A 25983-nucleotide genomic window follows, 5' to 3' on the forward strand; every position below is an offset into this window, starting at 1 on the left:
GTTAACATTTGGACCCATTTTCTAGTTCAGAATAACACCAAAGTATAAAGACTCAAATTATGTCTTTCTTACAAGGATAGAAATTCTTCACCCAACATACCAGAAAAGAACTTCCTTACAAAGTAAGAAGCAACAAATAGGGTTTTATGTGAAAAATAGGGAAACTTGGATCTAATAGTAATTATTAACTATATTCCTAAGGATTTCATGACTATCCACCAAAAGGTACATAGGAGAGCAGAGGATAAAAACTGAGGCATGTATTAGGAAGTTAAATGTATTCATAATTAATAAACCAATTATTCATGGCTCAAAACTGTATTTAAAAAGTAACAGATGCATAAAAGAATTAGGCATCAAGAAGCACTTTATGGGTCTTTTAAACATTCCAGTACATAAAACAGTGAAAGAAACAACTTACATATGTCTTCATATTCAGGAATTTTTCAGGTATGCTCTTCACTGTGAATTTTTTGATGTCTGATGAGGGATGAACTACATTTAAAGCTTTTGCCACATTCATTACATTTATAGGGTTTCTCTCCAGTATGAGTTCTCTGGTGTTGAATAAGAGCTGATGAATGAATGAAGGCTTTCCCACATTCACAACATTTGTACGGTTTCTTTCCAATATGGATTCTTTGATGTTTAGCAAAATTTGAGCTTCGACTGAAGGTTTTACCACAATCAGTACACTCATAGGGCTTCTCTCCAGTATGAATTCTCTGATGCTGAACAAGATGTGTACTCTGGCTAAAGGTTTTCCCACATTCACTACATTCATATGGCTTTTCTCCAGTATGAACTCTCTGATGTTTTGTAAGGGATGAGCAATGGCTAAAGGATTTCCCACATTCCTGACATTTATAAGGTTTTTCTCCAGTATGAGTTCTTTGATGTTTGATGAGTGCTGATGAGTGAATGAAAGCTTTCTCACATTCATTACATTCATAAGGCTTTACCCCAGTATGAATCAACTGATGCTGCATGAGATGTGTACTTCGATTAAAACCTTTTCCACATTCATTGCATTCATAAGGTCTCTCCCCAATGTGGATTCTCTGATGGATTGCAAGGGCTGCACTTTCTGTGAAGGCTTTCTTGCATTCATGGCATTCAAAAAGAATTCTGGTATGAGTTCTCTGATGTTTAGTTAAATTAGCTCTGTGGCTAAAAGATTTCCCACAATCATCACAGCTATAGGGTTTCTCTCCAGTGTGAACTCTCTGGTGTCGAACAAGCACTGAACGGTAAGTAAAAAGTTCACCACAGTCATTACATTTATGAGGTTTTTTCTCTTTACAGGCTCTCTGTTTTTTCACTAAGTTTGACTTCTGTTTCAATCTTTTCCCAAGTGAGTGAAAGGCATATGATCCTTTGGGAACTCTATCTTGAGTGAGATAGATGGGTTTCTGACCAAAACCTTTCCAACATACATCATGCTCAGGAGCTCTTTCTTCAGGTAGTGACTGTATGTGGGTGAAAACTTTGCTTAAATGTCTCTCTTTATTTTCCTGCCAATTTTCTAACCAATTTTCACAGTGAGGAGTTTCTTCTAAATTGGAGTCACAGAAACTATTCCTTCTCAATCTGTCTATGACTGCAACATGGCACGATTCTTCTTTGGAAAAACCTTGCACCGAAGTTGACTCTTTTCTCTCAGTTCTAGTCTCCAGGTCTGAAAGAAATTGGAAAGGCAAACTTATCTGTGTTTTACCAAAAAGTTCTATAACACATAAGTTAATGAAAGTGGCTTTCAGTCATGGCTTCCAAGACTAAGTAAGTCAGATTTATGATTCGCAAAGAAAAGCAAATTGAGGAAAACGAATATGCAGAGATAATATACAGTAATTTATTATAATGAATAGACCCAGTAAGAGTCAGAACAGGAAAATACGATAATATAGGAGAAAACAGAGGGATATAGATGTAAAAATATACTGAATAAAGAGTAATGAGCACATGAGATCAGGATAAGAGAGAAAAATTTTGGAATATCTACTATCAAATAACAAATATCCAATGCCCTAGTGTAGAGGGTGGTTACGACTATAAGGTTTTTAACTGTCCAATCCTACTCCTGTCAACATAAATATAGCATTTCCATCTTACTCTTTCTTTATAATACTTTCATAATATGTCCCTGATTTTAAAAATATATCATCTCTGAAAGTTATACCAGATATTGGAAATGATACATCCACAAAATTATTCGTTAGATTCTGGGTAGGCAGTCTCCCCTGGACCACATCTCTAGAGCATTAGTGAGGCAGACAGAGTCCTCAACCCGTCAAAGTCCCAGTGTTCCACCAACCCACATCAGGCTCCCACTGCTGCCAGAGAAATGGCCCAGCCTCACGACTTATCTCAGAGAGATGCCTGAGACACCTGTAGCTGATCATCCTCACTCCAATGCTCTTGAAGTGTGCAGCCACACAACACTTTCAAATATCACAGAGCTATCAGCCCAGTAGAAGCACAGAGAACTAGATGGGAAAACTGAGTAGAAGACCACTTAGCTCAGCCCATGGTCCCCAAGGAATCCATAAATTTAAATATTTTTCTTCACCCTTTTCACTACCTTAACATTTCTAGTGGTTTTATAAACATAATAGTGATTCAACTGCTTATGAGAACATAAATCAAGGTTAGCATTTTATTCTTACCCATTATTTATTGGTTTTGTTTTGATTTTTGGATCACCTGGTAGTACTCAGGGCTTATACTCTTCATTTAGGGATCACTTCCGGCAGGGCTCAGGAAATCTTATGGGGTGTCAAGGAACAAACCCAGGTCAGCTGTGCATAAGGAAAACATCTTACCTACTGTACTATCTATCTCCCTGGCCCAATAATATACTATAAAAAAAAAAGGGAACTGCAGTCTCATGGGAAGGGGGCCAGTACCGACTCATCCTTCACGCCCTACTGAGGTCACGAGTTGCCCCCAACAAGCATCTCTCCAGCACGGCCATGGCTCCAGAGGCAAAAGGACTTAATCCAGAGCCTGGCAGCTTGCGGCAGAAAAGTGAATGGACCATGCGTTAAACTATGGTGCCATGCCTCCCCGGGAGGGAAAGGGTGTTGCTCCCTTCTGCCTTTTCTCCCCAACGGCAGCAAGGTGGCCGCCACCTCAGAACTTACAGGAAAGCCAGGTATGAGCTGGCGGTGATGGGGCAATTGCAGTCTCATGGGATGGGGGCGGTACTGGCTCGTCCTTCACGCCCTACCGAGGTCCTGAGTTACCCCCCACAAGCGGCTCTTCAGTACAGCCATAACACCAGACACACAGAAACCAATCTCATAATGATCTGGCTCTTTGCAGAAATCCAAAATTGTGTGGCTGCAATAGCAGCCGCACAACATTATATGATTCTCATAACCAGCTATAGAAAATAACGTATTTCACAATGCCTTTTCAGCAATTCTAATTGTTGGGGGGGAAATTCTAAACAATAATGGTGCATCTTTTTTTGTCGAAATGATGAATGTAATCAGTGTAGAGAAGAGTTAAGTAGAAATCATCTGCCTCACAGGCATTGGGTGGAGTGGGAGGGGGGTATATTGGGGTTCTTGTGGTGAAAAGTGAGTACTAATGAAGGGAAAGGTGTTTGATCATTGTATGACCGAGACTTAAACCTGAAAGCTTAGTAACTTTTCCCACAGTGATTCAATAAATAAATATAAGATGAAAAAAATGAAAAAAGAAAAGCAAAGTGGAGTTCATGCACAATTCAATCAGCTAATCAGTGGCTAAATAAATAGCAGTACTCCTACATTAAAAAAAGGGGGAAAAAAGGTTGGAGGGATAACAGTGGAGCTCACAGTAAGATAGTACAGCAGGTAGAGTGCATTCCTTACACATAACTGACCTGGGTTTGATCCCTGGCATCCCTGGGATCCCCAAGTCCCACCATGAGTGATCCCTGAGAACAAAACCAGGTTTAAGCCCTGAGCTCCATTGGGTGTGGCACAAAAACCTAAAGGGGCCCAGAAGATGGTTCAGTGGCTTGAGCACTTGTTTGGCATAATAAAGTTTAGTTCAAACCTGGGTGTACCACATGTGCCATAGTGATGCTAAAAACTCCATAGTCTTGGAAGGGCAAGGAAAAAAATGCAAATGAAGATATTGGACTGGGTTATAGCTCAAAGGTCTGGAGTACATGCTTTCATGCTGGATATCAGTTTGATCCAGGACTGCAGAGTCCCTTGAGCACCAATCGGGGAGCAGCCCCAGAGGTTGCCTCAAAACAAAAGTATGAAGAAACAGTAAACATCATTCTATCAAATTTCAAATCTTAAGTCCATTTTTTTTTTGGTTATTCTGTTTATCAATGTTTCTGAATCTTTTTCTGATCATGGCTACATTCTGACCTTGTTCTCTTTCTCTGACCCTCTCCCTCGACCCTACAGGCTGGCCCCAATATTTGTGCCACGTCCCCCGAATTTATATGATTTTCACCTGTAGCCTCCATAGAATATCCTAGGGACCCACATGGCTACCTTAAAAAAATACTGCTTGGATAAAGATAAAATAGGCAATAATTTTTTTCTTTTTGGGTCACACCCGGTGATGCACAGGGGTTATTCCTGGCTCTGCACTCAGGAGTTACTCCTGGCAGTGCTCAGGGGACCATATGGGATGCTGGGAATCAAACCCGGGTTGGCCACGTGCAAGGCAAACGCCCTACCCACTGTGCTATCACTCCAGCCCCTAGGCAATATTTTTAGAGCAAGTCTATGCATAATAAAGTATGGTGTCTTGAAGAAACATGGATATGACTTTGAAGAAAGTCACATGCCATAGTTTGAGCTGTGAATTGAATTAATCACTTTTGAAAGACGATTAATTTTATAGGAAAGAACTGACAAATATATAAATTGGGCATTTGGCAAACATTTTTTTCCAATGCAAAAAGTAAACCTGTCCTTTCAAATAAAATTTTAATAAAATTTGAAATTTCGGGGAAAAATGAAAATTTTGGAAAACACGTATCTAAAACCAAGAGTAGATGGCCTATTAATACTTAACAATTTTTTTCTCGATAAAATCAGTGGCAATGTTTAGTGATTTAAAAATACTTCAAATTGAGTATTTGGAAGATCATATACAGTACTATTTTTTAAAAAATCAAACAATTAATATCGGAGTATAAAAAACACATATTGTTTCAGGTACCATGTAAGTCTTTTCAAAATTTCCTTTATTATAATTTATGTAACATAGTTAAAATGTTAACATTTGCGCTTCTGCTGTAGTTTATTGCACCTCACCACTAAGCGCCCAAGACCTTCTACCACAGTCACTGCTAGTTCACCTTGTCATTTCCCCGCTGCTTCGTAATCTGAGTTTCATAATCCAAGGCCAAGGATTTGTCATTAGATGCCACATCTTATTTTTCTTAAAGAAGCTGGCAATTCCCAAGTTCTGTGTAGTATCAGAATAGCAGCAAATATGATCTGAAAAGGTCATCCATATAAAAAACTCCTCCCTAAACTATATATTAGCATGGGACTGGATTTTCTTCATGCACATCAATGAAAAAAATGTATCCCAACAAATAGCATTCAGAAGCAGATGTGAAACTAGAGTTCACTGTCTTTACTATGCCCTATCACTAAAAGATTTGCAAAAATAAACAACAATGCTATTTGCTATACTTGCTTTTCAAACAAGTTGTAATTACAAGAATTGTTATTTACGTCAACATGTAATACATTTATAATTGTTATTTTTAGAATGGTTATCTAATAATTAAAATTTTTGTTTTAGTTTCTAATATAGTAGGTAGAACTCAATAAACAAAGATTCTTTTGCATTCTCACTCATTTTGGAGATTAAATTAAGCCTACGATGGTGCCAAAATGAATTTAAGAACTCTAAGATGAAGTATAAGAGTGCAGCAAGTAATAGGTAGGGGATAAAGTTTTAATAAATAACAAATGTCATCTGTCACTGTCACTGTCCTCCCACTGTTCATCAATTTGCTCGAGCAGGCCCAGTAACATTGTGAGACTTTTTACTGTGTTTGGCATATCGAATACATCATGGGTAGCTTGCCACGCTTTGCCGTGCAGGCGAGATACTCTCGGCAGTCATATTTTTATAAAATAAAAATATAGATTTATAGAATCTGCAGGCCTCAAAAATTCTGGTTGTTTTCCTACCAGGGAAACCATCAAAATGTTTTAAGAAAAATAAGAAAACTGAGATTTTGAAGACATTGTTCGCACTACAATGTAAGTAATGGATTGCTTGGGAACAAAGGTGGAGCAAGGAAGACCATGAGACATAGCAGTCCACAGGAACATAAAGGAGGCAGAGGAACATTAACAATTAATAAATATTTGAAATATAATTGGACACTACGATGAAATGCATGAGAGACAGAAAGATCATGCATAGAATTCTGGTTGGTACTTTTGAAAAGACAAGTGAGTTCCATAAAATTTCCATTATTGGAAAAGAATACTGTTGGTAGTATGAAGATTTGTCACATATCAGATCATGATCACAATCACGACCATCCTGTTGTTCATCAATTGCCTCAAGCAGGCCCCAGTAAAGTCTCCTTCGTCCTAGCCCTGCGATTTTTTAAAAAGTGCCATATTCAAGGCTCTTTCAGGGTTAGGAGAATGAGACCCATCAATGTTACTGGTATTTGGCATATTGGGTACGCCACAGGGAGTCTGCCAGACTCTGCCATATGAGCAGGTTACATTCGGTAGCCTGCCAGTTTGTCCAAAGTAAGAATGAGATAATAAGATGTCAGATACTCAGATATTCAGTTTTAAATATGATGTATTGAAATGTCTGAAATAAACAAATACAAGTATCAAACAATTCTGCAAACTTTCAGAAGTGTAAAGAAATCTAGGACAGAGATACAAATTTCAATTATCAACTAGAGATCATTTGAGTGAGGGAATAGATAAAGAAAGGAGAAAGTAGATATGGCTCACAGAATAGCAGTTGGACAAACCTGACCCTCATAAATGTTTTCTTTGGATCATTATCCTATATAAAATTTTGAGATTAGTCATCAACATCTGAAAATAAGAATTTTCTAATAGAACTTCAAATTTGGGGTTTCTCTTGAACAACTGGATGCATATTAAATGACAACCATTTAGAGCAGTGGTGGACAACTACTGCCAATTTTTTTTTTTTTTTGTGGAGCAAGATAGTTTTTATTAAAACTTAGATGTAAGGGGATAGAAAGAAAACACATGTTCAAGGGAAAATAAGGGCTTAAAAAGCAAGCTTATTGCCTATTTTTCTAAATCATGTTTACTGAAGCATAACACTGTCACACTGCCCTCCCGTTGTTCATCAATTTGCTCAAGTGGGCCCAGTAACGTCTCCATTGAGACGTGTTACTGTGTTTGGCATATCAAATATGTCACAGGTAGTTTGCCAGGCTTTGCTGTGCAGGCGAGACACTCTCGGTAGCTTGCCGGGCTCTCCAAGAGGGGCGGAGGAATTGAACCCGGGTCGGTCGGGTCGGCCACATGCAAGGCAAAAGCCCTACCACTGTGCTATCATTCCAGCCCCCCAAAATCTGTCTTATTCTTTATACATTGTTATTATCCTGGCTTTGGTCCTTGTGGAACTCAGGATTCATAGATGTTGAACATCCGAGGAGGGACAGTGTGGTGCCCAAGGCTGTCTCTGGTCACTAAGGACTGTGATATGGACCCTCAGGTGAACCATCAGTGCTGAGCTGCGGCTGAAGGCCTTCCCACAGTCACTGCACTTTTAGGGATTTTCCCCGGTCTCTGATGCTCAATGAGGGAACAACTCTGTGCAAAGGCCCTTGGACACATCCACGGCAGAGAAAGTAGTTGCGGAGATAGTATGTTTCATATGACTAAATTTACTATGTAGTCTTTTACATAAAATATATGCCAGTCCTTGGACTAGAACTAATGAAATAATGGCTGCTCCTTTAAATTAAGGCATTGATTTTCCAGTTTACCAGATCCCACACAACTTGTTTCATTCAAATGTATGACTTTCTGATCTGGGAGATACCCAGATTTAAGACTCAGGCTTAAGAAAATGGAAATTAAAAAACAGAACTTGAGCAATTCAAACATTTGTTCCAAAAAAGAAAGTTGAGAAGATCAAAGAGAAATAAAAAAAAAACTCTAAGTGAATTAAGAATTATAAGAAGTGATGGAAATTTAAGTCAGTGCTAAGTGCCTTGCACTGTGAGGCCCTAGTTTCAACCCCTAATCCCATACACACAAAAAAAGTTAAAGGAAAAATTAAAGGACAACTATACTAAAGAGAAGCAAACATTTCTGTAATATTAAGAAAGGACTTCTAACTTTGGTACATCTACACAATGGAGTACTATGTAGCTGTTAGAAAAGATGAAGTCATGAAATTTACATACAAGTGGTACAATATGGAAAGTATCATGCTAAGCGAAATGAGTCAGAAAGAGAGGGATAGACATAGAAAGATTGCATTCATCTGGGGGATATAAAGTAACAAAGTATGAGATTAATACCCAAGAATAGCCGAGATCAATAACAGGAGTATTACTCCATGGCTTAGAGGCCAGCCAGGCATCCTAGGGGAAAGGGCAGCTCAGATAGAGAAGGGAACACCAAATAAAGGGTGTTTGGAGGATCCTCTGAGGAGGGGAGATGCATGTTGAAAGTAGACTATAGACTGAACATGTTTGCCACTCAATGCCTCTTTTGCAGACCACAACACCCAAAAGGAGAGAGAGAACACAGGGGATTGCCCTGCCACAGAGACAGGGGGGATGGGGGGATGGGGGTGGGAGGGATATTATCCATGGTGGTGGAAAATGGGCACTGGTGGAGGGATGGGTATCTGATCATTGTATAATTGAAACCAAAGCACAAAAAATTGTAAATCTACAACTTTAAAAAAAAATAAAATAAAGTAGAGCAAAAAAAAAAAAAGGACTTCTAAGCACCAATTAAAAGGAAGAATATAATTTTTAAATTTGTATATTAAAATAGCATAACAAAACAAAGGAAAAAGTTAGAAAAACACTTTTAGTGCTAAATTCTTCATATATGAAGTTATTATTGATCAGTAAGAAAATAGCAAATATCTCTCCCCAAAAGAAAGGTAGTGAATTATAACTGTCACTGTCCTCCCATTGTTCATTGATTTGCTCGAGTGGGTCCAGTAACGTCTCCATTGTGACATTCGTTACTGTGTTTGGCATATCAAATACATCACAGGGAGCTTGCCAGGCTTTGTGGTGCAGACAAGATACTCTCAGTAGCTTGCCAGGCCCTCCAAGAGAGGTAGTGAACTAGCAAGTCATAAATCTGACAGGCAGATAAGGGGCAACAGAACAATAATCACAGAGGAAGATTTTAAAATTAAGCATTCAAAAGAACAAGGTTGAAAAAAATAGATACTAAAAAAAGATCCTCTTTTTTGAGACATACAGAGTATTAAGTAATAACTGGATCCTGATGTAGATCATTAGTAGTGCACAGGTGAGGCACTGGGATTAATCTGCTCACCAAACACACACAACAGAGGGGAGGAATGCAGTCACTAAAACACTCTACTTGAATACAGGTAATACAAGTAAACCAAACTGAACTGCCCTAAGAGCAAATGGCACCTAGATTTATCATAGGCAGCACTATAAATCAGTAATGTAAGATTTTCTTCAATAGATGCTGAGCTATTGATTTTAAGAATGGAGAAATATAAAATAAGTTCTCTATTTCACACTGAGCACTGTAGCACTGTCCTCACGCTGTTCATCAATTTGCTCTAGCGGGCCCAGTACCATCTCCATTGTGAGACTTGTTGTTACTGTGTTTGGCATATGAATACATCACAGGTATTTTGCTAGGTTTTGCCATGCAGGCGAGATACTCTCCGTAGCTTGCTGGGCTCTGAGGGGGCAGAGGAATCGAACCCAGGTTGGCCGGACTGGCCATGTGCAAGGCAAACGCCCTACCGCTGTGCTATTGCTCCAGCCCAAATGCAAACAAAAGCCTAAATGTGAGACAAAACTGGAACAGAATAAAGTACATATTATCTTCTTCATAAGAATAAAAACAAATTAACAAAAATGTGGAGGTTGAATCAATTTTTCTCACTTATTTTTAATGTTAACTATAGTAGTATCTAAGATATGTAAATAGAACTCTAACAAATCAAGAAAAAGATATAAATGACCCAATCTTTTAAAGAGCGAGAAAAGAATGTCAACAGGCAAACAAAAAGAATATCAAAAGATTAGTTACAGGGGCTGGAGCAACAGCACAGCGGGTAGGGCATTTGCCTTACATGTGGCCAACCTGGGTTCGATTCCCAGCATCCCATATGGTCCCCTGAGCACTGCCAGGGGTAATTCCTGAGCGGAGAGCCAGGAGTAACCCTGTGCATTGCCAGGTGTGACCCAAAAAGCCAAAAAAAACCCAAAAGATTAGTTACAGAAGAAATTTTTTTAAATGTGAAATACTCAAACTGACAAAGATTTTAAATTAAAAAAATATAAAATACTCCACACCCACTAAACTGATACCAAAATGATATAATCTAATACCACCAACATTTCATTTAAGACAGTGGTGGAACACTGGTAGCTTCTGAAAAAAAGAAAAATGTGACACTTCTGGAGTCAGAAGTTCTTATTCTAAGTTATGTGTCCCCAACATAGGGAGTCAATGAAACAAAGAACTGTTCCTGGTGCCAAGTAAAGAAAAGCAAACACTTTAGTAAATGGTAACTGCACTCCATTAGTAATGCAAGATAAACACAATTCAAGCAACATAGATCAGTATAAAAATATAATATGCTGTTTTAAAAAATCAGAGTATCATATTGATCTAAGGTGGCAACCATGGAACTACATGGAATCTCCACTTACAGAAGAGAAAACAGAATCTAACCAGAAAGTTGCTACCCCAGAACATTCTGTAAACACCCTTTACAGAATAGCTGAAAACTATGTTTTTTTTAAAAATTATTAAAACAGAACTTGTCCGAAGTGACATCTGCACTTGTGTGTTCACTGCAGCACTCTTTACAATACCCAGAATCTGGAAAAAAACCTGAGTGCCCGAGAACAGATCACTGGTTAAAGAAACTTTGGTACAGCTACACAATGGAGTACTATGTAGCTGTTAGAAAAGATGAAGCCATGAAATTTACATACAAGTGGTACTACATGGGAAGTATCATGTTAAGCGAAATGAGTCAGAAAGAGCAGGATAGACACAGAAAGATTGCATTCATCTGGGGAACATAAAGTAACAAAATAGGTGACTAACTAACACCCAAGAGTGGCCGAGATTAGTACCAGGAATTTTGCTTCATGACTTGGAGGCCAGCCACACATGTTGGGGGAAAGGGAAGCTCAGATAGAGAAGGGAACACCAAATAAAGGGTGTTGGGAGGATCGTCCCAGGATGGGAGAAGCATGCTGAAAGTAGACTATAGACCAAACATGAGTGTCACTCAATGCCTCTCTTGCAGACCACAGAACCCAAAAGGAGAGAGAGAGAACAAAAGGGAATGCTCTGCCACAGAGGCAGGGTGGGATGGGGGGAGGTGGGGGTGAGAGGGATACTGGGACCCGTGGTGATGGAAAATGAGCACTGGTGGAGGGATGGGTATTTGATCGTTGTATAACTGAAACCCAAGCACAAAAATTTGTATGTCTATAACTGTACCTCATGGTGTTTCACTAATAAAAAAAATAAATAAATAAAATAAAACAGAACTTGTCAAGCAAAGATATGGCTGATCTCTACATCTGATACTGTTCAAGATTTCTGGGCTCTCTACAACCATATCCAGTTCTCTAATAATTTAATGCCTGGCTGTGACTACTACTTTTTAAGGATGATATTGAGCCTAACTGGGAAGATGAGATAAATGAGGATAATGATGAATTACTTCAAACAAACAGAAAAGACGAAGTGACCTCTATCACGTTTAGATAGAAACCCTGCTGTGCCTTATTGAGGAATCTTTTGAATAACAGTGATGATATGTGGAGAGCTATTGTTTACTTTAGAGCTAAAGGGGTAAGAGAGCAATATGGACTGCTGACTATGAAAACACTGAAGCCACACACAGATAGGGAGAATGTACAGGAAAGGCTAGGACTTCTTTCAAAGATAGTTACTGGTTATCAATTCATGCCAACACAGCTACTAGGAACAGCTCTACCACTAAAATTAGGTTTGTTGTTTAAGAAATTGTCTGAGTATTCTCATAGGGGACTGTGTCAATCGACTGAAATTTAGAAGTTTAACCAAAGCCTCTTCATTTAAAATTGATTTTCATGTAAATGTTGCTAAGATGTAAGAGAAGTCTCTTTCACCTTTGTCTTGTACTTTGTGTTCATGTGTTATTTTTTTTTTGGGGGGGGGAATAAAAGTGTCCACTATATCCCAATCAAAGAATATCCCAATTGATATCCCAATCACAGCACACATCATTCCTAGAATCCATACATGTGTTTCTGGTCTACTCTGTTGTAACTGAGTAGAATTAACAATAAAAGGTAAAGGTAAAGGCCCTCCCGTTGATCGTCGATTTGCTCGAGCGGGCCCAGTAACGTCTCCATTGGAGACTTTGTTGTTACTGTGTCTGGCATATCGAATACTCTCGGTAGCTTGCCGGGCTCTCCGAGAGGGGCGGAGGAATCAAACTCGGGTCGGCCATGTTGGCCGCTTGTAAGGCGAACGCCCTACCCGCTGTGCTATCGCTCCAGCCCAGAATTAACAATACAAACACATATTAACCAAACACAGTATTAAGGGAAAAAATTGTATTTCTGTTATTTTACATTAAAAAATAGTTTGCGTTTCATTGTATGTGGGAGCATATTTTTGCTGGTTTGAGGAAAGTATGATGCGTACAGTTTTCTAACAATTGTCTATTTCTTGTCTTTGCTATGCTCTGCTGATGGCTGCTAGATTTTAACTTGTTTCCCTACTTGATAACATTAAGTTTTTCAAGTTTTATTTTTGTGTTTTCCTCAAGGAACATTGGCAAAGGTTCCAGGAACGTGACATATAAATATTATACTTTTTTTTTTCTGGCTTTTTGGGTCACACCAAGCAATGCTCAGGGGTTAATTGTGGTTCTGCACACAGGAATTACTCCTGGCAATGCTCAGGTAACCATATCAGATGCTGTGGATCAAACCTGGGTTGGCCTCATGCAAGGCAAAAGTGAGGCACTAGGATTAATCTGGTCACCACACACACAAAACAGAGGGGAGAAATGCAGTCATTAAAACACTTCTCTACTTGAACACAGGTAAGACAAGTAAACCAAAGAGTTATTGAACTGACCCTGCTGTACTATGGCTCCAGCCCTTGTTTTTTTGTTGTTCTTTTATATAATTACAAAACTTGCTACAAATTTGTGCATTTCATTTAAATCAGTGATCTATGTTTGTGTGATTTCTTAAACATATTTGTGGATTATAAAAAAAATCATAATTACATTCCTAATTAGAATGAGTATGTCTGTTTTTGCATCTTTATGCTGTATTTTAACCCTTTATATTACTTTAGTTATTTTGCTTTGATTAAAAAATGGATCAAGTAGAAAAGTAGTCCCACTCATACTGACAATACAAAAAGACTGTAAATAAAAATAAAATGTCTACTGTAAATAAAATGAATTGTCATTTAGACAACTAGATTTGCTCTTTTATTTCTCAATCTCTACTTAGAAAGATTTGTCCTGATTCCAAGGCAGTTCCTAATGTGTCTTCTAAGGTGTCTCCCTGGTAAGTAGCAGTCAGGAGCACTGGCTTGATTACTATGCTTATTAAAATTTTTAATAAATTGAGTAGGTAGCTATATGTATATGGAATTTTTTTTGGTCATACCTAGAGATGTTCAGGGTAACTCCGGGCTTAGGGGGCCATGTGATGTGTTGGAGATCAAACCCAGGTTGGCCATGTGCAAGGCAAGTGCCCTACCTACTGTGCTATCTCTCCAGCCCCAAGAGTATGTATATGGTATTAAAATATTTTTTTGAAAATTAGATTATGGAAAAAGTACACTATCATACTGTATACGGAGTTATTGTATGTAAACTTTATGAACCACATTAACTAATTTCTTGCAGAAAGAAAATGAAAAGACTAACAGAATCTATAAAAGTTTTTATTTTTTAAAGATATCATCACATCTTTAAGAATGACTAAAATAAAACAGACAATACAAAGTGCTGCTGAGGATATAGAGCAAGTAGAACACATACTTTACTAAAGGTAATATAATTAGTACAATGGCTTCAGAAACTTGTTTGGCAGTATCTAGCAAATTTGAATATATATCTATTCTATGACCCCAACAATTTTACTTTCATTGTATATACCCAAGAAAAATGCATATAAGCTTGCTAAAAAGAGCAGAACTATTAATAGAGACATAAACTGTCCATATTCCCAACTCAAGAGAATGGGCTGTCACTGTCACTGTTCTCCCATTATTCATCAATTTGCTTGAGTAGGCCCAGTAACGTCTCCATTGTGAGACTTGTTGTTACTGTGTTTGGCATATCTAATATGTCACGGGTAGCTTGCCAGGCTTTGCCATTCAGGTGAGATACTCTCAGCAGCTTGCCGGGCTCTCCGAGAGGGGCGGAGGAACTGAACCCGGGTTGAGAGAATGGGCTATAAAACAAAAAACAAAAACAAAAACACCTGGCATAATTAGAGATATTACAGTGGGTAATTTAAGGTGCTCGCCTTGCACAAAATTTTGACCCAGGTTTGATCCCCGGCATCCTATCCCATATCATTCGTGAGGGGAGAGGCAAAAAGTAACCTCTTAGCAACACCAGATGTGGCCCCCAAACAAAAAATGGCATGATACAAGTGACTATATAATGAGAATAAACTACATGCAGCAACATAGATTCACCTCACAGTAATGTTCAGTGAAAAAAGCAGGCAGCAGAATATATTTGTATATGATCCTTAGAAGGTGGGGGCGACTTAAAGAGAGCATGAGGTTGCTACTTTAGGTACTTATAAAATTGTTTCTCGATATGGGTGCTGATAAAAGGAATGGGTTGTTTGTAATAATTCAGACACGTGCAGATATATATATATATTTTTAACATATATTATACATATATAATCTACTTTACATTACAAAAAAGGGGAAAAGGGGGGGCAAATAAAATGAAACATTATTTATCTTGACAGCATATAAATATCTGGGTAGTATGTGAGAAGCTACAGTGTTGCTGGGGATAAGACTAAGGGTCTCATGCATAAAAAACATGAACTCTACCACTTTGAGCTATTTCCCCAGTCCTGATATGAATTCCTAAGCACTGAAAAGTGCCACTTCTTCAGTGTTCTGCAGGGCAATATTATTTCAGGAGCCTAATGCCATCTTTAGGTTGTGTCAGAAATGAGCAGAATTGAGAGATAATACAGTGGGAAGGGCATTTGGCTTGTATGCAACTGATCCAGGTCCGATCCCTGGCATCCCATATAACCACCCAAGCTGCCACCAAGAGTGATCCCTGTGCGCAGAGCCAGGAATAACCCCTGAGCATCACTGGGTATGCCCCTACCCTGAAAACAAACAAACAAAAGACATAAGCAGAACTAAGATGAATTTTCCAATACTTGGACAATTGTTAGTGTGGAGAAAACTTCTCATGCTCACCCTAAAAATAGTTCCAGGGACCTTAGATAATTTCCATGTATCTGACTTACCTGAATAGCTGTTTTGTGGGACTTTTCTCTCCAGTGTCAATATTTCTTTTTTATCCTCCAAATTGTACTTCTCAGGTTTAGAAACTGGAAGCCCTGCTCATTAAAAATGGGAAAATAAGAAATGAGAATTAATTACTTGTGGAGGCCACAAATATCTATTCTAGAGCATAGTCCTAATACCCTGATCGGCAAAGATAACAGGAAGATCTGGGAGAAAGGAAGTATGAACCTCTGAATGAAGCATTAAACACTCGTATCAAGAGAGTTTATATGCACTTGAAAAGACAAATGTTTTAGCCTATTAAAAAAGAAGGGCTATTTTTCTTTATTTCCCTGTTAAGTAAGTTCCAAGGAGACACTGCAAATTAATGCATTGTTTGGGTAAATTTTGGATTAAAAAAATATGGAATTCAGTAGCAGCACAACAAAGTTGTTACTGGGATAACTACAATTTTCTCCTCTACTGTATTTTCTCTGATCCCATTTTAGTTACGAATTTGAGAATGAAATTTTCAGTTACAAAATTGAGAATATGAAGTTTGGGAAGGGTCAACACACTCCCTTTCTCCCTTTATACAAATACAAGCTTAAACATACAAAGGATTCAAACTAGGCAGAGAAAAATCTATTTCCCCAGGTCTGGTAACTTTTTACCGATGGACAAAGATCCGATTTGCCAAAATCACCATGGTAGAGGTATTCTATTACTAAATTTAGTTTTCTAAATAGAACGGAATGTAATCCCTGAGAAGTCAATGGCCATCTGTATCACCTGGTAAGACCTTAAGAACAAAGCTAATTCGGTGGGGAAGTCAAACCACATGATCAAAAAAAAATCCTGAAATTTCAGTTAATTCCCTGAGACAAAGTAATTCCCCCCATTTAAGCTAGATGAATTAGGTTTCAGTTATTTGGATCTGAAGAGTCCTGACACAAAACAAAGTCAGTCTGCCAAGAACCCAACACAAAAATCTACTTTCATAAGGCTCTACAATATGAACTCTTTATAACTCTGTAATGCAAAAATGAAGGCTTTCTAAACTATTTCACCTGCAATAAAGTAATGATTCCCCTACTAAGCAGAGTTTAGAGTAACAAAGAAAATCCATCCTTACAAAACGAGACCAGGTTTCTATAGTTCTCCAGCATCACATCCCTTTGTACAGGATCCAGCTTTCCCCATTCTTCTGGAGTAAAGTCCATGGCTACGTCCTTAAAAGTCACTGATGTCTACAAAACAAAACAAACTTTTTATTCACTGTCTTTCATTTATTAGCTTTCCCCTAACCTCCCAGTTTCAATTGGCCCTGGAGAACTGGAATAGAATACAAAAGGGAAGATTGTGATAAGTGACAGGCACTTAATAGTGTTCAGATTCTGAATATTCCATGCAAAGTCACTGGGTATCAATTATGTGCCAGATTCACCAAATTAGATTCAATATAAACAATCATATTTAGTCCTCTGAGAAACTATAATCTGGTTAAATGTTAAATGTTAAAACATGAATAGATAAGTCAACAATGTTGTTTGTTAAACTAAATAAAATATAGCTGGTGGGGGAAAAAGGCAACTTTGCATAAGTCTTCCTGTAACCCCTCGATAAAAATTTGAAGAAATGTCTAGTCAGTAAGAAGATGAATTGAAATTCAGAACTTGTGAATGAAGAAGTCATGGAATGAAAAAACTGGTAGTGAATATCAAATCCATTAAGTAGTCGAGCATGGAAGTAATTCAAGGCAAAAAGCATTATATTGGAAAATTATGGCAAAGTTATTATGGGTATAGACATAATTAAAATTTGTTTATGTATATAAATTTATAGGATTAAGCTTTTTCTTCCTTTCCCTATAACCAGGCTTCAAGATAGAGCCTCATACATGTAAGGCATGTATTTTACCATCACTGAGCTAAATCTTCAGCAGGATTAAATTTATTAAGTCAAAAGATACAAAAGTTGGGCTGGAGAGAGAATACAGTGGGTAAGGTACTGCTTTTCATGCAGCTGACCCGGTTATGATCCCCTGTGCCTTGTAGAAATGGTATCAGACTACAGAGCAGGAGTAAACCCTGCACATAGTTGATGTGGCCCCCAAAATAAAATAAACATAGCAAAAACAAGAAAGGTTAAAAAATTTTAAGGAGAAAGATACATTTCACTCTTTACTCTCCGGTAGCGGTATTGAGCAGGTTACTATTTTTATGTTTTTTTTTTTTTTTGGTTTTGGGGCCATACCTTGGTGTGCTCAGAGCTTACTCCTGGCTCTGCACTCAGGGATCACTCCTGGCGGGGCTTGGAGGCCATATGCGGTGCCGTGATCAAACCCAGGTCAGCTGTGCAAGACAAGTGCCCTGCCCACTGTACTAATTCTATAGTCCTGAACAGGTCTCTTTAAATAAAGCCAGGTAATATAAATAATATTACAAGATTTCATTGTAATCATGCGAGCAAAACTTTAATGATGAAACATAAAAAAAAAAATGCCTGTCCAGATGGCAGGTTGGGGTTGGGGCTAGGAGCTGGGGGGTTGGGAGAGCTGGGAGGAGGAGAAGAAAGCAGGGAACAATGGTGGAGGGAAGTTGGCCCTGATATTGGGATTGATCATCGAACACTGTATATCAAAAATCCAACTATGAACAATTTTGTAACTCAGTGCAATAATAAAATAAAATTTGGGGAAAATAAAGTCATTGGTTCAGTAGTCAGAATATGTAATATGCATGTAAAATATATTCCAAACAGCTGAGTTCTGGAACACAACTCTGTAAATAAGGGATGACTAAATAAGGGATGACCTGTTTTTACATTCCTTTTGCCAACATTACTAAAATGGAAATTTTTAAAAATTACATGTTTTCCACCAGGAGGATTACTCCATAGCTTACAGGCCAGCCGGGTATTCTAGGGGAAAGGACAGTTCAGATAGAGAAGGGAGCACCAAATGGAGGGTATTTGGAGGATCCTCCCAGGAGGGGAGATGCAGGTTGAAAGTAGACTGGACTGAACATGTTTGCCACTCAATGCCTCTTTTGCTGAACACAACACCCAAAAGGAGAGAGAGAACAAAAGGGAATGCCCTGCCACAGTGGCAGGGGGGATGGGGGGGTGGGGGGGAGGGATATTATCCTGGTGGTGGAAAATGGGCACTGGTGGAAGGATGGGTATTTGATCATGGTATGACCGAAATCCAAGCACAAAAATTTGTAAATCTACAACCGTACCTCATGGTGTTTCACTAATAAAAAAAAAAAAATTACATGTTTTCATGAAAAAAATTACCATATGCTCTATCAGAGCGACAGCACAGCGGTAGGGCATTTGCCTTGCGCGCGGCTGGCCTGGCCAAGCCAGGTTTGAATGCTCCGCCCCTCTCAGAGAACCCAGCAAGCTACTGAGAGTATTTCGCCCCCACGGCAAAGCCTGGCAAGCTACCCGTGATGTATTCAATATGGCAAACACAGTAACAACAAGTCTCACAATGGAGATGTTACTGGGTCCACTCGAGCAAACCGATGAACAAAGGGAGTACAGTACTACAGTGCTACATGCTCTATCGGCATAGTAAACACCTTTTCTTTATTTATTTACTTAATTTTGGGTTTGGGCCATATCTTGCAATGCTCAGGGGTTACTCCCGGCTCTGCACTCAGGAATTATTCCTGGTGGTATTCAGGGAACCATATAGGGTGTTAGGTATCAAATCCAGGTTGGCCAAGTGCAAAGCAAGCACCCTACACTCTGTACTATCTCTCCGGCCCAACACCTTCTATTTAAATATGTATGAGGCATTTGCAAAAAATAAAGCAGATTTCAATAAATTCCAAACAGAAATTGAATAATATCTGAAAAAAAGAAGTAAAAATAAATACACACCTAGTGTCACATGATTAAAATTATACTCAGAAAATGTTATAGCATTATGTAATTCTATTTCATTTTTAAGTGAACCAAGCATATAAATCAAATTAGAAAAAGAACAAAAAAAATAAGAAAAACAAAATTACAGGATAAAATGAGAAATTAAGGAGGGGAGCAAAAATGAGAAAAAATAGAGGACTGGGAGGAAATCTAAATAAGGATAATAAGTCAAGGCTTTCTTTGTTTTCTGTTTCTTGTTTTATGGTTATATCCAGTGCCTCTCAGGGAGCCTCTCCTGGCTCTGTGCACAAAAAAGTCTCTCTTGGCAGTACTCATGGGAGCATATAAGGTGCTGGGGATTGAACTGGTTAACAGTACGCAAGCCAAGTGATGTAACTGCTGTACTCTTTCTCTGACTAGGTCAGTAGGTTATGATATTAACAGATATCAACTTCTTTATTTTGTAAAAATAATAGTAAGGAAGAGTAAATTGTTAATTTCTAGAGGATACTGACGAATATAAAAACAAACTTTCTACTACCTTTGAATAACAAAGGAAAAGGTGCACAGGTACAAATACACACAGGTTTTCTTATAAAGAAACAATCTAAATGTATGGAATTGATAGAATATAGAATACAGTGTTCCAAATGTACTTTTCTTTACTCCTTTTCCTTTTTTGGTCCTAGGGTCAAATATAGAGTCCCATGCTACAAGGAATATGCTCTTCTGTAAATCTATATCCTAGGCCCCCTTTATTTCAAAGTAACATTTTCTTTTACCTATTTTACTTAGGAACAATAGTACAGCAGGTATGGCAAGGCAAGGACCTTGCAACAGCCAACCCAGGTTGGATCCTCAGTACTCAAAATGTTTTACAAGTCCCAACAGGAATGAATCCTGAGTGCAGAGAAAGAAGTAAATCCTGAGAACTGTTGTGTGCGGCATCCCTTCCCCCCAACCAAAAAAATAAAAGAATTTAACATAAAGCATATATATAACACATATAACACACAAAACATATTAGTTGATCTTCTATGTTTTCAGCAAGTGATCAAAAAGATGACTTTATTCAGCTGTAATAATTCGTTATTTATATATAATCAAATTATTATAATAAACTATTCAGATATAAATTTTTCAACTGAGGGTGTGTGTGTTTATGTGTGAGATAAGTTAATAAGTAACTCTTGCTTAAACCAGTTTGAATTAAGCTTTTATTAGCTAAAACTTGAGGTTTTTATTAGCTGCAACTTCTTCAATACTAATATAAAATAGATGAGAAACCAATAGGAAGGTACATAAGATTGTAAGTTACTTTTACAAACGATACAAATGTGCTCTATCTTTGGCTTCAGTAGAAAAGAGAAAGGTTAACTGAACAATCTTCTCTTGTTTGTAAGGCGAATGCCCTACCGGCTGTGCTATCGCTCCGCCCCTCTCGGAGAGCCCAGCAAGCTACCGAGAGTATTTGATATGCCAGACACAGTAACAATAAAGTCTCCAATGGAGACGTTACTGGGCCTGCTCGAGCAAATCAACGATCAACAGGAGGGCCTTCTCTTGTTTGGTTTGTCTGGGGTCACACTCAGCAGTGCTTAGGGTTTATTCCTTGCTCTGTACTTAGGGATTACTCCTAACAGCTAAGGAGATTATATGAGGTGCTAGGGATTAAATCTCGGTTGACCAAATGCAAGGTAAGTGCCCTACCTAGTGTACTAGTTCTCCGGTCCCTTGAGCAATCTTTAGAATGTGGATAGACACATATAACATGGAGAGCTCTTCTATCACAAATCTTAAAAAAAATTGCTTTTTCAGATAACAAAAGTAAAAAGACTATAGATAAATTACTCTTGTAGTGAAACCATTTTAAATGGACCATTCTTAATATCTGACCTGGGAAAAATGGTGCAGATATAAGTTTATCTTTAAAATACCTTAGCATCCACTGTCATGGAGGGCTGGCTTCTAACACTTTAAATTCATTGGCTTTCCCTTTCCAACATTCCTTTGAACTATCTGAATACTCATTATTTTTTGCTTGTTTGGGGGTCATATCCAGTTGTGCTCCAGAGTCACCCTTGGGGGTGCTCAGGAGCCCATATGTGGTAGTAGGGATTGAATCAGGGCCACAGCCACATGAAAGTCAATTGCTTTACCTCCTTCACTATCTCTCTGGCCTTAAGACACACATTATTTTTATAATTCACATCAGCACTTATGGTCTTTCTTAAAGTCATACTTAGTAATTACATGTATATTGTCTTCCCTAGAGGAACCTACATCTTAAAATGATCTCCTACATCACCATACACAGAAATTAGCGTAGTTTAAGGCATGACACTTTGCTCCTTACATGTCTTTGGAGTGAAAATATATACTAAATGGAAGATACCATGGGTAAGCAGACAACATTTTCTATTAAGTTCATGAGTTCTTTGATTGATCTCTCAAAAGTAGGGTTTAGCTTTTAAGCTGGGCTTTAGAGGACAGAAAAAGTTACATCAAAAAGAAGGAAGTGCATTTATACTCAGAATTAAAGTAGGATTTCAGTAATCAGCAGAGACACACTCACCTGGGGTCTGGCTGTCAGGCAGAGGGCAGCCATCTCTCCCTCTTCTGTACTTTTCTCTTGGGAAAAGGGAGAAATCTTGGGAGAGACCACTAAGGGGAAGAAAGCAGTAATGATAGAGCCTACATGTCCTGATTCAGATTTACAAGTTTAAAAATGCTTCACATACAAACAATGCTTCTGTAAAGAGTGATAGTAAAAAGAGCCAAACAACCCAGAATCCCAGGATCATGGAGAAAGTCCAGCAATGAAGCTACTCAGATCTTCAACTTAAAATCCTAATACATTCAGGAAGATGGCATTCTCTGATCTAGAAATCAGAATAATTCAGTTTACTTTCAAGCTTAATCTAGATTAAACTAATTTTAAAAAACAAACGGGGGCTCAATGGTTCCAAAAATCACCCTGAAAGTTTATTTAAAAAGTAGCACTGTAGTACTGTCCTCCTGTTGTTCATGGATTTGCTCAAGCGGGCACCAGTAACATCTCACAACAAATTGTGAGACTTGTTGTTACTGTTTTTGGCATACTGAATACGACACGGGTAGCTTGCCAGGCTTTGACGTGCAGGGGAGATACTCTCGGCAGCTTGCCGGGCTCTCCGAGAGAGGTGGAGAAATCGAACCCGGGTCAACCATATCGGCCGCGAGCAACGCAAACGCTTTACCCGCTGTGCTATTGTTCCAGCCCATTTTAAAGGTAGATTGTGGTAATTCCAGCTTCAAATAATTTTCCTTAATTTCACCTGGGGTGAAATTCAGAAAGCAAGCTAAAAAGTACAAAGATGAAGATGGGAGTTATATAGGAGATCACAGAACAAACTACAAAGGAAAGCCGGTCTGCTGAAGACAGCGTCATGTGCAAAGTGAAATAGTAAATATGGAAAATTATTTTGCCAAACAAAATGTTAAATTCCCAGGCCAACTGACGAAGCTGGGACGGTCTAAGTCACTTGGGATGAAGACGTAACTGCAGGTGTGCTCACGCCTTAGAAGAGGAAACTTCTTTCCCATTTGGGCGTGACTTGGAAGGGCTCTGGTGCACTGGGCTGCAGAGCAAACGGAAGGCAAGCCCACACCAACGCCCCCCATTCTTACTCACAGAGCCCACCCACCCGAACCCAGGGTTCCGGCTGCGCTCTCAGTCCCGAGCCAGCTCCACTCCAGCCCGACACTTCAGTGATCTTACCTCTCAGCTCTGGTATCTCGGCCAAACCCGTCTCCATGCTCACCTCCTCCTGTTGAGACGCCCTCGGGGACGGGCGGGACGTCTCCGCGGCCTCGCGCTCCCGCTGCGGCTCCGGGGGACCCTGCTCCCGGCTGACACTCACGGGGCGTCCCGCATCCCTGAGGCCGGCTCCTCAGGGGCCAATACCCCCTCGCGGAGTCCCTGCGGGTACCAAGAGGTGGGGAAGAGAAAATCCCGCGGCCCCCGCAGTCCCGCGCCCCCCGCCGCGCACCCGGGAAGAGCCCACTGGGCGCGGCAAGTAGGGAGCAAGGGACGCATGTCCCTTTCACACACGGACGCCCCGCCCTGGCACGGACTGAGCCCTGGGTAGGCAGGACAGTGGCAGCGGGAATAGTCGAGGCGTCTGAGCGGCCCACTCACCTCCGACCGTGGCCTGACACAGCCTAGCAACTAGCGCCAGTTCGGAGACGCGCATGCGCGCGGCCGTAACATTCCACCGTCCCCAGGACTACAACTCCCAGAAGGCGTTGGGAGGACCCGACTTGCTCTTTCAGTGGGAGCACACGTGGCGCAGCTGGAAGAATGGAAGAACTGGGGACTTCCTTTCCTCTCGCGAGAGTATATGGTTCTTGAGCTAGTGCAGTATATGGACTTACAACGCAGTCAGTGCAGCTGAAACGGTGCCTGACAATACGTTTTATCTATAACTGGCGCTGTTGAGACATTCAATTTATAATACTCAAATCTATCAGAGTATATGGATTTTTCTATATGTATGCTATGTATGCCTATATGTGTGCGTGTATATATATTCTAATGTATGTGTTACACGTTACCTTCCCAGGCTCATAGAGTTGCCTTCTCCAAGGTCTCTCTCTCTCTCTCTCTCTCTCTCTCTCTCTCTCTCTCTCTCTCTCTCTCTCTCTCTCTCTCTTTTTTTAACTTCCCTAAGCTTACTATTTGCATTCTGTGAAAGTTTTAATTTTAGGGGCTGTATACTCAGTCCTATGTTTGTGCATCTATAGACGTCATCTAATACTGAAATATTTGTGTGAAAGGCATTGCAAACCTTTGTTTGACCAGTTTGAACCAGTATGAGCAAGCAGGTCCTCCTTGTGATGAAGGCAGGCAGATAGGGAAGGCCCCTTCCCAAGGCAGTAAATCTCCTGGGAAGCAATAGCCCTGACCTCTTGGAGAACTAACTGGCACCAGTCCACCAGCCTGTGATAGACACTGCAGAAGCTGGACGTCTACAGGGATGACAGCAGAAGAAATAGAGACCAATTAAGGACCAGAAAGAGATTAATCAGTAACTCCAAAGCTGTTCCTTTAACACCTGACCAACCTCCTCCAACAGAAGCTCCTGCAGAAACAAAGTCAGGAAAGGAATTTTGAAGACCATCACCACTCTCAACCCCCTTAATAACCTCCCTAGCAACAGACTTTTACCTAGGCAGAAGCCCCACATGGGGGCAGGTTGGAAGAAATCCTATAAAAGTCACCTTGAACAAAGGAAGCACACACATATGCTGCCTGAACACATGTGTCGCCTGTATCTCCCCTCTTGAGATGTGTACTTTCATGCCTTCATGTCTAATGCTGGGATGTGTGTAGGGGCTCTCCACCCTTGGAGAAGCGTGGGCTCTCTTTTGAGCAGGTTACTCTCCACTCTCTCCCACTTTCTCTCCCTCTTTCCCTTCAAAACCTCCAAATAAAAAGTGTGTAATTTTACTGCTCGTCTACTCCTGAAATTCCTTTCTGTGAGGAGAGACAAGAGCCTAGTAACCCTGGGTCCCAGGTGGCAGAGGTGGATGGGGAGAAAGTGACCATCTTTCTCCTCCCCACTTCACATAAGTCACCCATGGGGCCCATCGACATCACTTGCAGGCATAAAAATTATTTAACTTATCAAAAGAGGTCGTTCATCAACATAGACTGTTATTTGTATTTCTTATTTGAGGAAATTTCTGTTCATTTCTTCTCCCCATTTTTTGATGGGGTTGGAGGATTTTTTTTCTTGTACAATTCTACAATTCTGTCTTATCTATTTTGGATATTAATGCCTTATCAGCTGTACCCGCTTGGCGCCATCTCCCCATCTACACTCACAACTTTGAAAGCCAGCCACTGGACCCCGGCCTGGGGCACCTGCCTCCACTTCCGCAGCGAGCACCAGCCCAAATAGTCACCGCCCCAACAGGTCTGTGGACTAGCATCTGGACTGGCTGGGGGCCTGGCCACCACTTTAGGGGTCGTGGCCTCCTTAAAGTGGGCTTGGCCTTTGCGGCTGCAGTTACATTTCCTACTCCCAGCACTCTTGACTTTCCCAATCTTTCTCACCTAATTCTGAGGGGAAAATCCTGGCCACTCAACTACAATACAACAATAATCCACTCGTCTACTCCAATTCTAACAAAAGACCAGTACACAAGAAACTGTACAAGCCAAATTTAAAGAGCACCTTCTCCAAAGCTTCACTAGATGCCCGTCATAAGCCAAAGAAGAATGCCTGAGAGGAAGGTCAGACTCTAGAAAGAGAGAAGGGTGACCACTATCGACCAACATTATCCAGAATCTTTTCTCACGATAAGAGGAAAAAGTGCTAGTGAATTCCAGGGTTTTATCACTAGACAACCAAAACAA

The 25983-nt window shown here is 39.7% G+C and overlaps 1 protein-coding gene and 1 pseudogene across 4 annotated transcripts; one reads left to right on the forward strand and one right to left on the reverse strand.

Annotated features, from left to right (window-relative positions):
• ZNF286A (zinc finger protein 286A) lies at positions 1–23392 on the reverse strand. Of its 4 annotated transcripts, none has more exons than XM_056136382.1 (5): positions 23341–23392; positions 22156–22244; positions 16837–16951; positions 15722–15814; positions 1–1678 (listed from the first exon to the last, which is right to left on the reverse strand). In XM_056136382.1, exons 1-5 carry the CDS (start codon positions 23375–23377, stop codon positions 447–449), a joined length of 1566 nt encoding a protein of 521 aa, XP_055992357.1. In that variant the 5' UTR covers positions 23378–23392; the 3' UTR covers positions 1–446. The 4 variants fall into 4 exon arrangements, with proteins under 4 accessions (XP_055992357.1, XP_055992355.1, XP_055992354.1 ...); XM_056136380.1 differs by having other exon boundaries at positions 15722–15817; positions 22156–22211; positions 23341–23384; XM_056136379.1 differs by having other exon boundaries at positions 15722–15817; positions 23341–23384.
• On the forward strand, positions 1763–12217 carry LOC130044409 (eukaryotic translation initiation factor 4E-like; annotated as a pseudogene).
• Positions 23393–25983: the final 2591 nt, after the last annotated feature.

The sequence above is a fragment of the Sorex fumeus genome, unplaced genomic scaffold, assembly GCF_029834395.1.
Source record: "Sorex fumeus unplaced genomic scaffold, SorFum_2.1 ptg000122l, whole genome shotgun sequence".
NCBI classification, from domain to species: Eukaryota; Metazoa; Chordata; class Mammalia; order Eulipotyphla; family Soricidae; genus Sorex; species Sorex fumeus.

Bases quoted from the DNA above. Each gene is read 5' to 3' on its own strand.
- ZNF286A (XM_056136379.1), bottom strand. From the start codon at position 23,377: ATGGAGACGGGTTTGGCCGAGATACCAGAGCTGAGAG. The intron at 16,952-22,155 runs GTGAGTGTGTCT...TTTGTTTTGTAG, and splicing joins GCCTGACAGCCAGACCCCAG to ACATCAGTGACTTTTAAGGA. The intron at 1,679-15,721 runs GTAAGTCAGATA...AATTTCTTTCAG, and splicing joins CCCACAAAACAGCTATTCAG to ACCTGGAGACTAGAACTGAG.